The 17,348-nt window shown below is 41.7% G+C and overlaps 1 protein-coding gene across 1 annotated transcript in view; it reads right to left on the bottom strand.

Annotated features, from left to right (window-relative positions):
• MUSK (muscle associated receptor tyrosine kinase) overlaps nt 1-17,348 on the bottom strand; it is a 108,079-nt gene that overhangs the window by 20,640 nt on the left and 70,091 nt on the right. The window contains exons 10-11 of the mRNA XM_039910750.1: nt 7,204-7,470; nt 1,722-1,897 (exon numbers count right to left, since the gene is read on the bottom strand). Of these exons, the coding sequence (XP_039766684.1) occupies nt 1,722-1,897; nt 7,204-7,470 (443 nt within the window). The remainder of the gene's footprint in view (nt 1-1,721; nt 1,898-7,203; nt 7,471-17,348) is intronic.

Genomic DNA, 17,348 nt, shown 5'->3' with positions numbered 1-17,348 from the left:
AGCCTTTCAGACATGTAGTGGAAAATTACTCTTCCTCACTCAGACCTGAAAGGTTGGTCTCCTTGAAATCATACCAGCAATCAGGATAGCAAACAGCACTGTCATTTACAGTTTGCATTACAGAAGTAGGCAGCAATTGCATTTCGTTTTTTGAGATCCCCACTTTCAAGACATATGTGCATTTAAAGAAGATTTGAAAAATCTCCTTCAAATAGAGTTTTAAGGACTAAAAAAGAGAAACAGATCCCTTTCACCTCCTTGGCAGCTGAGAGTTCATTTTCTAGCTCCTTCTTGAATACCCGCCAAAGAAAGTTCCATGACTCTGTTCCCATGAGATCTTGCCTCAAGTAAATCATGGTCCCCAGAGACAATTATAGTATGCATTCCCCTAATGGGTTTCAGGATGAAATAATTAATCCTTCCAATATTCTAAGAAACTCTGTTTCTTCATTTCCCACTTGTAACAATGGGGAATTCAAGTCGTTGACCTCAAATGGAAGGCAAGCTATAACCATATTTTATAGGTTTGAAAATTATGCTGGTGACACTGGACTTTATTTATGTGCATGGTACAGTTCTCTCCTATGAATTAATGCCTTATCGTGGCAGGAGAGTTTGTATACGCTGATGAAGCTTAGAGCTATGCCATATAAGGTTACCCATAATGGCAAGGTCTGTGCCGAAGCATCAGACAAAGTTGATTCTTCTGTGCTGGGCAGCAGCGGCCTGGGAAAGAATCAAAGGTGGATGATCAAGTGATCAAAACATTGATCAAGAACAACAACAGAGATTCAAGTTTTTTACTGTGCAGAAGAAGGGAATGGTAAACCCCATCTGTATTTTAACCAAGAAAACTCTACGGATACACAAACCAGAACGACCTTAGGATAGATGGGACGTTCTGAAGAGAGTGTGTCCATAGAGTCGCTATGGTTTGGAAATGACTTAATGGCATTTGAAGAAGATGGTACAGTTGAAAAGATGATGAGCCACATAAGTATGACACATAAGAAGTTAACTCATGAGCCTGATTTAGGTGAGACACAATTTTTAGGTTGCCTAAGCTAGCTTCCACCCCATTTGGGTTGAGCAATGTGTTCCTAAACAGGGTTGCTCAGACACCCAGGGTACAACCAAATAGCCAAACTGTCCCTTAGTGCCTGAGTGACCACTACCTGAACCACCCACGAAAGACAATGAAGTTAGTGTTAAAGCTAAGTGTATATCTTTCCTATGTCTACCCTTCACCCATGTCCTGCCACTGGCCTGGAATGCCCTTCCTCCTCAAATATGACAGACAATTACACTCCCCACCTTCAAAGCCTTATTGAAGATACATCTCCTCCAAGAGGCCTTCCCTGATTAAGCCCTCCTTTCCTCTTTTCCCACTCCCTTCTTTGTCACCCTGACTTGCTCTCTGTATTCACCCCCTCCGATCCCTGGAGCCCCATAGTACTTATGTACATATCTGTAATTTATTTATTTATATTAATGTCTGTTTCCCCCTCTAGACTAGACTCTAATTTCATTGTGGGCAGGGAATGTATCTGCTTATTGTTTTATTGTATTCACCCAAGTGCTTATTACAGTGTTCAGCACACAGTATGCACTCAAAAAATAATGAATAATGAACAATTTACAATTTTGATTCTTTCTAATTTTCTTCCCAGTGTGATGAGTATTAACACCCCAAAAAGCTTAAGAGCAGAATTCTCCATTACCAAAATAGGGTATTTTTGTGCAGGCCGTGGGGTCCACATGCATGCTGGGAAGTTTGCTGCATTCTGGTAGAATCAACTGGTGTAGTCCAGATTGATAGAGTCCCTTGTGTGACTTTGCTTCCATTGTAAGCCAATCATTGGAGCAGTATTGATCCCTTACAGCCAGGCAGTGCTCTCTAAAATAGTTAATGAAGAACACGGTCAAAAACTGGAGAAATTAAAAATGGCCTAGATGATACATAAATACACTTCTTGTATATATTCAAAACAATATCACCATTCACTATCCGGTCCAAAAAAGCTCTTAAAAAGATTATTTTAATATAAGTAAACCTCTAGCAGATGTATCTAGATCTTTTGGTTTTGAGTGTTAAAACCACATTCAATTTTTTTCCAAATAACTCCTTTCTAAATACAACTGACATATTCAATCACAGCCAAAGTGTAGAAGAATCAATTTTCTGTTTGAATCAGCACAGAGCACACCTAATCTAAAATTGTCCTAATTATTTAGGGGGATTGTGTCATGTAGACAAAATTATAACTTCTTGTAGTCATATACCACAGGCTCAATCAATCAATCAATCAATCAACAGCCTTTATTGACCACCTACTGAGGGCTAGACACCATACTAAGCACCACACCAGTAACAAGACTAACATTCCCTTCCTTTAAAGTTGTACAGTCTAATGAGGTAGACAGGCAAAAGCTATCTACGGTTAGTGAAAGCCAGAGGAAGAACATGTATGAAGTGAGAAGTAGGAGAAGCACATCAGGATGAAAGAGCCGAACAGATAATTAAATGTACAGATAGATCATATAAATAGTATATAAATGAAAACATATGAATTTGACCACAAGTACTGAGAATTAGATTTGCATGTACAAGTGCTGAGGGTGGGTTGGTCTTATGTGACTAGAGTGTTGTGAATTGGGAAAGATTTCCTGAAGGAGGTGAGATTTTAGAAGAGCTTTAAAGATGGGAAAGATCAGGGCTCTGCAGGGAAGGCAGTTCTTGGCTGAGGGAACTGCATGAGTTCACGGCCAGAGGCGGGAGAGTCAAAAGCTAGGTATAGGTGAAAGGTGAGGTGAAAGGAAGGGCCAAGAGTGTGACGTGGGGAATAGCAGGTGAAAAAAATCCTATATGTATGATGGACAGAGCTGATTGAGAACTGTGTAACCGCTGAAGGTTTTTGAGGAGTGGAACAATGTGTTCTGAGGGACACTGCAAGAAGATGAGTAGTAGCATGGCAAAGTGGAATATCGACTGAGAGGGAGGTTGAAGGCAGAGAGGCCAGGTCTGAATCTGAACCATGCAAGGACCAGAGTTTGAAGCAGGTGGGTACATGTTTGAGTGGAAAGGTAGGGTGGTTCTGGGAGATGTTTTGTTCAGCAGGAGTCTGGAAAATAGCTGTATAATTTGGGCAGAGAAGAGCACCATGGGCACAAAGGTGGCTACCCTGGCAATCATTGCAAGTCTATGGCACTGCAGCATAGCATCAGCATTGTGCTGTGGTCACTTTGGCTGGAAATGGGTTTTGTCCTTAAAATTCTTGCAAAACATTATGCCGCACCCCCTCCCACTTGCTTGTTGCACCCAGTGCCCCAGCAGGAACATGACTGCCAGGGACAAGAGTTTGCGAGTAGCATTGCCCAAAACCACTAACACCACAGTCAATCCCTTGGCACAGGTTAATGGTGCCAAAGTCTTTGGAATTCAAGGTAGGCAGCTGATAGGATGAGAGGTGAAGCAGTGGCTGCTATTAGACTGTAAACTCATCTCTAGACTGCAAGCTCGTCTCTAGCCTCTAAGCTTTATCTCTAGACTGTAAGCTCGTTGAGGGCAGGGAATGTGTCTGATTATTAAAGAAGCAGCGTGGCTCAATGAAAAGAGCATGGGCTTGGGAGTCAGAGGTCATGGGTTCTAATCCCGGCTCTGCCACTTGTCAACTGTGTGACTTTGGGAAAGTCACTTAACTTCTCTAGGCCTCAGTTACCTCATCTGTAAAATGGGGATTAAGACTGTGAGCCCCATTTGGGACAGCCTGATTACCTTGGATCTATCCCAGCACTTAGAACAGTGCTTTGCTCATAGTAAGTGCTTAACAAATACCATCATTATTATTATTATTATTGTTATATTGTACTCTCCCAAGCGTTTAGTACAGTGCTCTGTATACAGTAAGCATTTGATAAATAAGACTGAATGAATCACTGAATGACCAATATTAAAGGAACATTCTCATGGCAAAAAGATCCCTTTTGCATTAGTTTAACCTATGTTTAGGACTCCACCACGCTGAGTAGCAAAAGAAAAGGACTGTAAAGGACTCTAGACTGTCAACTCGTGGGCAGGGAAGGTTAATGTGATATCACTCAAGCCAATAAGAGAAGGTGGGATCCATCCATTTTTCAATCTAGCATTAGATTTGTCAGCTGCAGACACAGTTAAAGTCAGTACCTAGGGTAGCAACACAGGGAGTATATACAAATAATAATACAAATCAATCTTTCAACCAACTCCTTACATCCATCACACTGTAGTCAGTTCAATACATTCTGTTGATACTGATACTGACATTAAATAAATGATACTAGATTACATTCATGGTTTAACAGCACCTTCTGGATTAGAATTACACATTTGAGCTAGAGCAGGAAAAAAGCCTGAATCTTTAGTTAATTTGGTGAGATTCCATCAGTGAATTTTAATGGAGCTCCAACATTTTAAAATAAGATTCCCAAACATAACTGGATTAAGAGGACTGATGATGATGATGATGATGTTGATAATGATGACAATGATGGTAACATATCTAGTGAAGTTCTGGCCATGCCATAAAGCAAACTAGTCTAGGTATCAGGATGTCATCTAGGGCAATAACCTGGTCCACCATTGATGTCTTTAGTCAGCTTTCAAGTTTGTAGAATTTGGGGACAAACATTCCCCCAAATCATCTCCTTCTTGGTGTCAGAAACTGGCATTTGAAGCATTGCATTGAACCTGTGACTCTCTTCCAACTTGTTTTTTTTTACTTTTATTTTCTAAAGCAAATTCTTTCAGAATAATGAAACTAAGAAGAAAACATGTTGCAATTACATGAAACGCATTCTGTCCTAGAGGAGCTGTCACTACTGATCGACACCAGAGTCAGCAGAGCAGCAAGCTATCCTTAGACAGATGAGTAAAGGTGAACAATAGATATCCTCATGCCACTCTGGAGGAAACACTCCTGAAGTTGATCAAAAAAAGGATACTAAAAATTGCAACAGAGGCTTGAAAGGATTTCTTGTGACAGAAACTTGCACAACATTGGTGAACAATAAAGCCATGTATCATTGCTCGTATAGGCCTAGCCCTAGGGTTTCATTTTAAACCTCTGTCAAGTACTGTTTCCCTTTGAAAAATGTAAGTCAATCAATCAATCACTGGGATTTATTGAGTGCTTACGGTGAGCAAAGTAGTCTACTAAGCACTTGGGAGAGTTCAAGACAAAAGAATAGGTATAGACAAGCCTTGCCTGCAAGGAGCTTACAGACTAGAGGGGGACAGGCACTAAAAATGTACTACAGGTAGGTGAAATAGAGTGTAAGAATATGCATAAGTGCAGTGAGGCTGAGCTGCAATCCAGCATTCCCCTCTCTCTTACTAGCAGCTCAGGACTTAGAAAAGGGAATGGAAGGCAGTTGAGAGGAAGGCAGCATGGCCAAGTGGAAAGAGCATTGGCCTGGGAGTCAGAGGACGTGAGGTCTAATCCTGACTCTGCCAATTGCTTGCTGTGTGACCTTGGGCAAGTCACTTTAACTTCTCTGTACCTCAATTCTCCTGCTCTCCCAACGCTTAGAACACTGTTTGACATGTAGTAAGTGCTTTAACAAATACCATTAAAAATCTGTACACAAAATTTAGCCGAGCATTGGAAAAAATAAATGACACTTTTTTTAAGGCAGTTACTAATGCAGGCAATTTTTTTCCTACAAATTAGTTCAAGTCAAAATGAATGTCTTTTGTGGGGCATGTGTTTTCTGTCAAATTTAAGTAGGAAAGCACCAAGATATTCTAAATCTTCAAATGTGGTCACAGCCTTGCAAGCTGGGCAAATCTAATTACCGGTGGGAGCACCCGTAAGGATTATAGTTTTCTGCTATAATGTTAAGAGGAAATGGATAACGTCAAGAGTTGACATGAGTTTTTTGAGAAAGAGTGAACGTGAAAAATGCAAACATTGGTACAAAAATAAGCCTAGCAAACTCTTAACTAATGCCACATTCTTAGAAAAAATTAGAAAGCAATTTTAGGCTTTGAAAGGAAAAAGTTACTAAGGACCAATATTGATTCTCTATTGTTACACAAATGCCTTAGTGAGTTTTGATATTCATTTTGTGGAGGGACTCTGGTTACAACTGGAGAGTAGTTCCTTTTAACTGTATTCTTGAAAAAAATTTCAATACCTATTTCAACAGACACTTAAATTAATGAACCTCATTTTTACCCACTTAATGTACAATGGAAGAACTCTTTTAATATGCATTTCTCATCCACATGATAGGTGACAAGAAATATAGACGTTAGTAGGGCTAAACATTGTGCACTAAAGGACACTTTGCATATACTTTCTCACTAATCCTCACTTCCACCTGCCAGTGATAAAAACAAATGGAGATATCAGCAGTATGGCCTAGTGGATAGAGCACAGGCATGGGAGTCAGAAGGTCATAGTTCTAATCCCGGCTCTGCCACTTGTCTGCTGTGTGACCTCGGGCAAATCACTTAACTTCTCTGGACTTCAGTTCCCTCATCTGTAAAATGGGGATTAAGACTGTGAGCTCTACGTGGGACAGGGACTGTGTCATCTTGCATCTACCCCAGTGCTTAGAACAGTGCCTAGCATGTAGTAAGTGCCTAACAAATACCATAATAATAATAATTATTATTATTATCATTATTATCTGCCTTTTCAATGGAAAACTGGTTATCCAAACCAACCAGTTCTCCAAAGCAAAGCTTACTGAGATCACAGAAATTCCATTTCTCTAGATCATAAGCTCCTTGTGGGCAGGGAACATGCCTACCAATTCTGTAATGTTGTCCCCTCCCAAGCGCTTAGTCCAGTGCTCTGCACACAGTAAGCACTCAATGAATGCCATTGATTGATTGATTTGAGATTGATTAAAAAGGCACAAACCAAGCTGGGCAAGCCTGTATCTGAGAAAGCCAAACCCAATTTAAACAGCTTTCTGAATTCTGGATTTCCTGAAGTATCTTCAGTCCTATTAAGTTTGAGTAATCAGTGTTCTGATGTATGATCGTGAATCCCGTAACACCTATAAACACAGCATTTGGAGGCCCAACGCATTCAAGCATGCAAAGGCAGTCCCCCCTGACTCACAACATCTTTTTCTTCTCTGAATCTTTACCCCCACTCCTCTCTCCTTCTAAGCCCCCAGTTTCTTCTTTAAAAAGTGACATTGGTCTTTTACCTGCAGATCGGTTTGGGTGTTGGTATAACTGCAGTTGGGTGGCACTCCTGGAAGACGTGGTTACACAGCAAAGATTCAGCCGCCTGCCGGCAGAGTAAACTCACTGTTTTCAGTTCACTCCAGACGGCTTGGGCAAGCATTTCTTGGATCTTCTCTGAGTCAGCATAGGAGGAGTTGAAGAAAACAAGAGCATCCTTCACCAAGACAGCACTACATACCTCACCCTTGTATGTGCTGCAGTAGCCTGTATCACCTTTGTATAGTTTACTGAAAAAGTAATGAACAGAGTTCCCAATCGCATGCTACCTCCTCTCATACATTTTCTCTATTTTGTGCAATTTCCAAATCTACATCATAAGGGCAGAAGAAAAGGGTGGTTACCAGAAGATTTAAGTGCTGCATCTTAGCCTTTGACGCTTGCATCACACCCGCTATTAGATAGGATTTAAGCCAGAAAACTTGTTTATTGAAAGCTGCACTCAAAATAATAATGAATAATGATGAAAAATGATGAAAGTAATGAATGAATTTAGGTGGCAGCTTTCATCTCTGGATTGCATTTCTTTGCAAACACCAAATTTAATTCTCCTGTGCTTGAAGGGTGTGAAATTCATGTTCTCATGTTCATATTCATGGCACTGGGCAGGTCTGAGGTGCCAAAATAGAATGAAGTGATTTGGGTTTTTCACAATCTTTTTCCTCCAAGAAAGTCCTGCGGAGTTGAATTTATGCACACGTTTAATTTATGCACACCTTTAGGGGAGCATTCAGCCTATTGTCTTTATTAATAGCAATGGTATATTACAAAGTAAATGTGCCTACTCTATGGACACATAACCCTTCCAGCATGGGACTTGGATTCTAAAAGAAAAGGGACCTATAGTGAATACATATATACCCACAAATCTCCACAACAGACCTTTAGAGATGAAAGAAAACAAGTGAAACAAGTGTTATATCTGATTTTTGTTTTCCGGGGATCATTTCCAGCCCCACTCACTATGTAGGACTTTCAGAGGAATTGAGATGAGGCCTGCAGATCTTCTGATTCTCGTAAGAAAAAGGTACAGTGGAAGTGCAGGACATTTTATTTTTCAACTGGAGATGGTGCAGCAAGGATAGATAATCTAGCCAGTTAGTAGAGAACTAGGAATAGAACCAAGGGTCTCCTGAGCCTTGAGAAATTGATCCAAACACATGACTGAATTTTGTGCCTGATATATCATCCTTTTTCTTTTTAGAAATGTTTCAGCAAATGACAATTTCTCTATGAATAATCCTTCAGATCATCTCTATTACTCTTCCCTTCTATTTACTTATTTGGTTTGACGTGAAGGGAATGGAAGGGTAGAGGGAAGGCTCCCTGTAGTCGCAACCATTTTCATCATCGTTTTCAACATGGAGAGGAGATTAATATTAAGTGTGTATTTGTTTAAATTTGAGTATGTATATATCTCTCCCTCTCTTTCTCTCTCAAACTCTTTCCTATTCCCTCTTCCTATTTTGCTTTCTCTTTCTCTTCCTCTCACTCTCATTTGGGGTTTCTTTCTTCCTGTTTCTTTCTCTGTATGTTTTTTCCCTCCATTTTTGACTTCCTCTTTTTGTCTCAATTTGCTGGCTTCATCTCTTTCTGTCTGTACCTCCCGTCTTTTTGGCCCTGCCCCTTAGGCCTCATCCCTTAAAAGCCCTTGTTCTCCATCCCGCTTTAAGCTACTGAAAATATGGTCACATTAGGCTTCGAGGATTTATGGTTGCAAAGCTATCCGTGTTGTATTATAGTTGCTGGGTTGTAGAGGGGGGTGGTCTGAACAGCTGTGTGTCAAAATCCAATGGAAATAGGTCCCCCCTAAAGCACAGTAACAGGCCCTGTCCAGTGGCTTGAGTGAAAATCAAGGGAGGAAAGTGAGATAGGATTTTAACATAATACATGTCAAATTAAAGAAGACTCCTCTTCACTCCTTAGAACAGGCTGTCCATGCAGGGGTTAAACTAACAAGGAGGCAGGGATCAACAAATCATCAAATTGTGAATTTTTTCAAAATGATGATGCATCACATAACATCATTTTCACCAGGTCATTTTATTTCTGTTAAACTTAGTACCTCTGGATACTCAAATACTGGATACTCTGGAGACCCAAATTGTGTCTCACCCTGTCAACTATAAGTTCCTTGTTGACAGAGATCGTGTCTACCAACTCTATTGTACTGTACTTTCCCAAGCGCTTAGTACAGTGCTCTGTACACAGTAAGGGCTCAATGAATACCACTGATTAATTGATTGCTCGATTGTGTCCGTTTCCCTCTGGGCAAATCTGAGAGTAGGCCTGGAGGGGAGTTGGGATTAAAGTTCCTGGACAAGCTGGAAATTTTATCTCTAATTCCAAACTACCGGGCAATTAATTTGAGCATGTATTGAGCAGCATTCCATTTGGGCATGGAAGTCCAGAGCACTGAGAGCGAGTAGGCTGACCTCAGTTTAGACAGGGTAGTCCTAATTCCAAGCTATATGCCTGTTTCTCTAAAATTACCACGGTCAGCCCACAAAAAACATAATGCCGTCCTAATGAAAAAGGATATACAGCCAGCTTCATTATGCTTAATGTGATCATGTTTTCCAGAGCACCAAGATGAAAGGGCAGTATGCAGGAGCAGGAAAAAGGAAGCAGTGGCCAATGAGTTGCAGTAGGCCCATTGCCACTGCCACCTTCATGCCCAACTGCCCCTTCTGTTGCTCCTGTTGCTTCTGCTGCCATTTCTATTGTGTCCAAGGGCTACTTCCTGGAGATTTCTAACCCAGTCATTTGCTTAATGGTAACTGTTAAGCATTTACTGTGTGCCAGGCACTGTTCTAAGCAGTGGGATGGACACAAGCTAATCAGTTTGGACACAATCCATGTCCTGTGTGGACCTCACAGTCTTAGTCCCCATTTTACTGATGATATAACTGAGGCCTAAGGAAGTTAAGTGATTTGTCCAAGGTCACATAGCGGACAAGTCGCAGAGTTGGGGTCAAAACCCAGGTTCTCTGACTCCCAGGCCTGTGCCCTTTCCACTAGGCCATGCTGCTTCTCGTGGTTGCAGTGGAATCACCTACAGAGCAGCCCCTGGCTGCAGCAGAAATGGTTGCAGAAGCACGGAGAGGTACTGGGCCAGATCAGAACTGATGCAGGGGTCTCAGTGTGGCGGGGGCATGGGGAGTTGAGAAGCAGAATTATGAACCTGTGTGGTAGTTCTAGGTCTTAGACTGCTGGCCTCCTCCCCAGCCCGGCCATGGCCCTTGGTTTTAGGGACTAATTGGATACCTCCTAATATCTACCTACCATTTAGTCTGGGGAGGTGCCATGGTTTAGGCACTGCCTGACAGAAGAAAAATCAGCCACATTCATGAGCCTGGAAGCTGAAGTAGGAGAGTCAGAATCTCATTGGTTGCTCCTTTCCCTTATGGACTCCAGTTCCTGGGTTCCTTGCTGTAAGGTCACTAGGGCCACATTGTGCAAAAGTGGACTTTGGGGAGGTCCTACCAGATCTTGACTTTCAAAAATAATCTGATGATTCTTCTTAGTCATGCAAATTTGACATCATGGTTCAGTGTTCTATGAAGCTGCTCTGAGGATAGGGAGCTCTCTTGCCTTCCTAGAGAATGAAATGTTTGGACTAATTCCACAGAGTATGAGGAGTAGAGTGGGAAACTGACCTGATATAATAAAGGCAAAATTTCAGGGTTCAAATATGACACTGAACCCCCCCTCCCAGCAACATCCTGAGCATCCTGAAGAAACAGTGAAAACATGTTTTCTACTTCACTATGTCCTCTCCCCAACACCCCTTCACCCCAAATCCAGTGTACACACTACAACCTCCAACCTTACAGCTAGTTGAGTCATTCAAGGATCATTTTCAGCAGCAGCACTGACGCTCACTAGTTCATTTCATTCCTTCCCTTCTAACTTTGCTAATCTTCTAGCACTTAACCAGAAAGGGGCCAGAAGGTAAATGTAAAGCATTTCCACCAATTTCTACCATTGTCATTTCCAAATGAGAAGGAGCCAAATCCCAACCTGGAGAATATGTGCATGCATACATGAGGAGTTCTGTGTGAGCCAGGAAACTGCCGATGGAGAAAGTCCAGCTGCAGCTGTCCTTGCTCCTCATTCACTCAGTTAAACAGAGGTCACAGAGATCGGTTCACAACACGCTAGCAATTTTGGAATGTCCAGTGCCAGCATTTGATTCACTTTTCTTTTTTTCCCCTTGATAAACATTGTTATCCATTGTTAATTCAGCCTCTGGCCAACCTGTCACTTCATTCCAGGGGGTGACAAAAGTGTAGCCAAGATGACTACCTTGTTTGTGTCCATCATTCTTTGCTTTGGGGATGGAAGATAATTTTTTTACACCCCCCCCCCCCAAACTTGGGTAACAGAGTAGCCCCATTTTGGTAAACTTGAATTGAAGAAAGGATCTTTCAGCCTCTCTCTTTCCCCTCAACACTTTCCCCGGCATACCTGTGCCTTCTGCACATGAACTGAACCTTATATCAGCAGAGCTTCCATTCTCTCCAGTGCAACTGAGAAGAGGACATGAAGGGGGGCAGGATGAAAATCTACCCTTATTTTGCAACATTTCTTAGTGGCTCCACATCTTGTAAGGAATCCACAGAATAATTCCTTTAAAGATCATTTTGTTCTTAGTTTAAATATCACCCCATCCCCAAGTACAATGATCCAGGTCATCACTCTTACCTCCATTCTATCAGATCAGCACAGGAAGGAACCACAGGTAGCCAGAGGAGGAAGGAAAAGGAAAAGAGTGTTAGTGAATTTTTATTTCTACGTATAGGCTAGAAGCCTGCCTTGATCTTCAACTCATGGAACAAATTAACTGTTTAACCTATGCCATAATAGTAAAAATAAAAATGGAATGCCTTGGCTGTAACAAGCAGGTAAAGGAGAAGGGAAAAAGAAAATGAAAGAATTTTTGATTCCCAACTTCCCAGGGATGTGGATCTTGACTTATAAATTAGCCATTGGTGTCCCCAGAACACATGGATAATTCATGGCTTTTTTCATCATGAAGGTGAGAGATAATTGGGCAATATTGTTTTTTAAATAAGGGGTGCAGGAACTGGTGTCCACAATTTTCATAAACACATCTGGATGGCATTTGACTTTAGAGTAACTGAATAACCCGAGGGTTAGACCAAATGAGTTGAGGGATCCAGGCAACTCAGTGAGATGCAGGACCAATATGTGTGTGTGTCCGAGTGTGTGTGTGTGTGTGTGTGTGTGTGTGTGTGTATGTGTCTGAAAGTATGTGTGTGTGTGTGTATGTATATCTGCATGTGTCAAACCCTGTGTGGGACAGGGACTGTCCAACCTGATTATCTCGTATCTTAGTGCGGTGTTTGGAACATAATAAATGCTTTTAAAATATCATAATCATCATCATGCTTATTACCCACTATGCGAAGAAATATTTTAAATTGTTTTGAACCTAAAACCTCAATCTTTTAATCTTTGTCCTAATTAATGAACAACAATTTTGTATTTGCACTCTCCATACACTTACTGATTTTGTAAACTTCAATTGTGTCCCTCCCAGACTTTTATCTCTTCACACTTAAGAGCCTTAGACTGTGATCTCCATGTTGGACAGGGACTGTGTCTAATCTGACTACACTCTCCTTACCCCCATGCTTGGCATATTGTAACTGCTTAACAAATGCCATCATTTATTATCATTTTTATTGAGTTCCAGGCTTTGAACCTATCCATATATGGAAGCCTCTCTTTCTCCATATCTATACCTTCTCCAATTCTTCCTATGATGTGATATACAGAATAGTCCTCAGTGTTCCAGGTTAGCTGTGCTATAGTGACCAAATCATGTCATTTGTTTAATTCTGTATCTTTTTCCTGAGGGTGCTCAGCATTTTGAATCACTGAATCAATGATTTGATAGTATACATGAGAGAAAGAATGAGAAAAATTTGATTGTTAGCCTAACTTTAAAGAGCGGTTACTCAGACATTGTGCCCGCACTGTAGATCTGCAAAGGACAATTACTCCATTTTATTTTCCCTCACAAGGTCCATCAGGATGACTGGAAGGGATTAAAAATAGAAAAGATGTTCTCTTTCCTTCTATTACAGTGTATGTTCTGATGACCACTGCCACTCCCAAGACACTTCCTCATCATAGGGGCCCTGTATGGGTCCTGTTAGACTTTCTGAACACTGCGGTGAGGTTTTCCAAAAGGCTGGGAGAGTGTGTTTGATCAAGAATAGGCCCCATTCCCTTTGAGTGGATTCTAGGTTGGCATGACACTTGAGGCTTTTGGGGGCTGTATTTGTTTTTTTAATGGTATTTTTATGGTATTTTCATTATATTTTTCTGCTTAGGGTTGGCCAACATTCAACTTCCTGGTTCAAAAGGAAAAGACTTCAAAAGGCATGCCAAAAAGACACCTGACAGTTCACTGATGCCAAGTGGCTCTCAGGAAAGAACATTTTGACAAGTACAGTAAGTGTAAATGTGTCAGAAACATGTGGCTCAAATTTCCAAGCAATACAGTGATTTCAAAATTCGTGAGAAAAATGCCTGGCAAGATGCAGGTTGGGATTTTCCTGGCCCCCAAATGATTGAACAATAGTCAGAGAGTTTATGCCAAGCCCCAAACGCCACCAGCTTTTCCCGTCTCCAATTCCCCTGCTAAGATCACTAGGGGTAAACAAGCAGACAGACAGGGAGTTACACAATCCCTTTTCTTAACATTTCCAGTAGGGTCAAATGAGCTATCCAACACAATTATCAGGGGGAAATTAGTTTAAGCATGGGGTAATTTTCATATATGCAAATATACATATAGGAAGCAGCAAGGCCTAGTGGAAGAAAGAACATGGGCCTGGGAGTCAGCGGCCCTGGGTTCTAATCCCTGATTTGCCACTTACCTACTCTGCTACTTAACTTCTTTGTGCCTCAGTTCCTTAATCTGCAAAATGAGGATTCACTTCTCCCTCTTACTTAGACTGCAAGCCCTATGTGGGACCTGATTATCTTGTATCTACCAAAGCGCTTAGTACAGTGCTTGGCACAAAGTAAACTTTTAACAAATACCACCGTTGTTACTATTATTACATTTAGAGTGTCACAGTCTAAGGGCAGATCTAATCTTTCACATCCAAATACAGAAATCACTGGTTGTTCAATGGGTAAATAATATAGGCAAGTGGGTGTTTTTTTGGCACTCTCCATTTTAAACAGGCCCTCAATAAAAAACACGGGGGCCTACCTTTAACAGAACAACTTGTATTTCTAAATGAGGTTGAAAGTTTACATTCCATTCTTTTAGGCAAGTCGATTTGAAATATTAGTGCCTCACCTGCCAGGAACTCCTTCCACCTTTGGATCAACTTGACCACAGCTCTCCCCATCTACAGAGCTCTTTTATCTCCTCCAGAATCAATCAATCAATGGTATTTATTGAGTGCTTTCTGTGTGCAAAACACTGTATTAAGCACTGATTTTCACAATTCGTTTTTCCTCTACTGAGGTCATAGGCTCTCAACTACTACCTCAGCAATTCCGCACCACCTTGCACTTACATACTCCCAACTAGCTGGAGCCTTTCTATAAATATTGATTTAATAATAATAATTATAATAATCATGGTATTTTTAAAGTGGTTACTATGTGCCAAGCACTAAGTGCTGGGGTTGATACAAGATAATCAGGTCGGACACAGACCTCGTCCCACATGGGGCTCACAGTCTTAATCTTAACCTCATTACAGATGAGGTAACTGAGGCACACAGAAGTTAAGTGACTTGCCCAAGGTCATACAGCAGACAAGTGGCAGAGCCAGGATAAGAACCCATGACCTTCTGACTCCCAGACCTGTGCTCTGTCCACTACACCATTAAGTACTCACCCACCTATCCTCTTCTCAGTCTTTTTGCTCCTGTCTGTAAATCATTTCATGCCTGGCTCCCCAATCAGATTGTAGGTTCCTGGAAGGCAGGGTTTGTGTCCTCTAACTCTACTGTACTCTCCCAAGTCCTTAAGACAATGCTTTGCCTATAATAGGGGCTCAACAAATATCCCCCTCTCAGGATCGCACCTGGAGAGTTTTCAGTACTCTACCACTCTCTACTGCGGGAGGGAGAGTCAAGCTGAGGCCTGTGCGCTCCATTCCTATCTTGGGCAGTGGCTAGACAGTGGAAGGCAATCTGCTTCAAGTGAAAGCTCACCCGTGCTGGACAGGAGTGGCATGGGAGAGAGCCGAGGGGGGAGACTCATGTTGACTGTGCAGAAGGAGGGAATGGTAAACCACTTTCGTATTTTTACCAAGAAAACTCTATGGATACACTACCAGAATGATTGCTGATGGAGGAGGTGTATTCTGGGAGAGATATGTCCATGACATCGCCATGGGTCGGAGACGACTCGGCAGCAAAAGACAAGGCAACAAATAATAATGTTGGTATCTGTTAAGCGCTTACAATGTGCAGAGCACTGTTCTAAGCACTGGGATAGATACAGGGTAATCAGGTTGTCCCACGTGAGGCTCACAGGAATTTACAGATGAGGTAACTGAGGCACAGAGAAGTGAAGTGACTCGCCCACAGTCACACAAATATCATTGTTTGATTGATCTAGGCCATTAAATAAAACTAAAAGTGGTCAAAAGCCTTCATGTCACTGAATGAGCACTTTACACCCAAAGAATTTAGATTTCTCTCAAGTCCGAGTCATCAAGGAAGACAGACTGTGCCTCATGGGGTGACCAGTGGTGTGTTTCTCCTGGAAAGTTCCAAGCTTTGGAATGCTTTTTTGCCTAGAGATCAGACAAAACCCTAGTTTGTGAACTGTTGGCACTGGCTGCATGATATGCTGCCAATTGAGCTGAGTTGGGCTTTTCCAAGTCTTGCATTCTTTCCACACTGATACTTTATATCTATTGGAATATCACACATAGTCTCTCCTTTCCCTGTCCCTCCCCCTGGGCCTTCCATTCAAGTCTTTTGGAATAGTTATCCAGATGCAGGCATATCATACAATCAAATCGGGTTATATTCAATCAGTAAATCAATCAATTAATGGTATTCATTGAGTGCTTATTATGTGCAAAGCACTGTACTAAGCACTTGGGAGAATACAAAACCCTCTCTGCCCTCTAGGGGAGGAACTTCCTCAAATTTGTGATTGTATCATGAGTGGTTGGATCATTTTCCCCTCAGCTTACATGCAGTGAAGTCGGTTACACTGCAGATCTAGTCATAACATACTAGCTAAGCCGTACAAGTAAGGAAAAATTTCACTGTAAATCACTTCCTGTTTCCCTACAACATACCCTCACTACTTCCCCTCTTCTGAACAGCTTTTCTACACTTTCACATCCCAGACATGGCTTCTTCCTTCCCAGGATGCCCAGATAACCCCAACAATGATCCAGTTTTTTTTCTCATTTTTTAACTTCAATAATAATAATTTTGGTATTTGTTAAGCACTTACTATGTGCCAAGCACTGTTCTAAGCACTGGGGTAGATACAGGGTAATCAGGTTGTCCCACCTGAGGGTCACAGTCTTAATCCCCATTTTACAGATGAGGTAACTGAGGCACTGAGAAGTTTGCCTAAGTCACACAGCTGACAGGTGGTGGACCCAGTATTAGAACCCATGACCTGTGACTCCTAAACCCATCTCTTCACTGAGCCATACTGCTTCTCTTAAATCCCTTGTTGTTGGTGTGGCCACTGCTTCCTATGCCATTGCACCACAGCAACAGCTGTTGTCCTCTACCGGCTCCATCCTGTCCTTTGTCCCCATTCCCATGTCTGTGGCTGGGGTGGGAAAGTAGGGATATAAATGTGGAGGCAAACGAGGGCCATGTTGCCTGCATGTTGCTTGCATTGGTAGTACCTTATGGGTCACTAATTTAAAAGAATACCGGAGCAGGGGGTGGGGACAGAAAAGAGTTTGGGATGTGGGAGATGGGACAGAAAAAAAAAACACTATTTAGAACAGCAGAGAATGGGAAGAGAGTAGAGTGAAGGGAGAGGAAAGGGAATTGACTTACTTTTAGTGGTTGGATGATGGGGGGAGTGTGTCTTATGGATACTGATATACCTTTTTAATAAAATA

This window comes from Ornithorhynchus anatinus, chromosome X5 (assembly GCF_004115215.2).
Source record: "Ornithorhynchus anatinus isolate Pmale09 chromosome X5, mOrnAna1.pri.v4, whole genome shotgun sequence".
In the NCBI taxonomy this organism is placed as follows: Eukaryota; Metazoa; Chordata; class Mammalia; order Monotremata; family Ornithorhynchidae; genus Ornithorhynchus; species Ornithorhynchus anatinus.
Note: the sequence above shows the minus strand (reverse complement) of the source record. Positions and strands in the feature narration are given on the sequence as shown.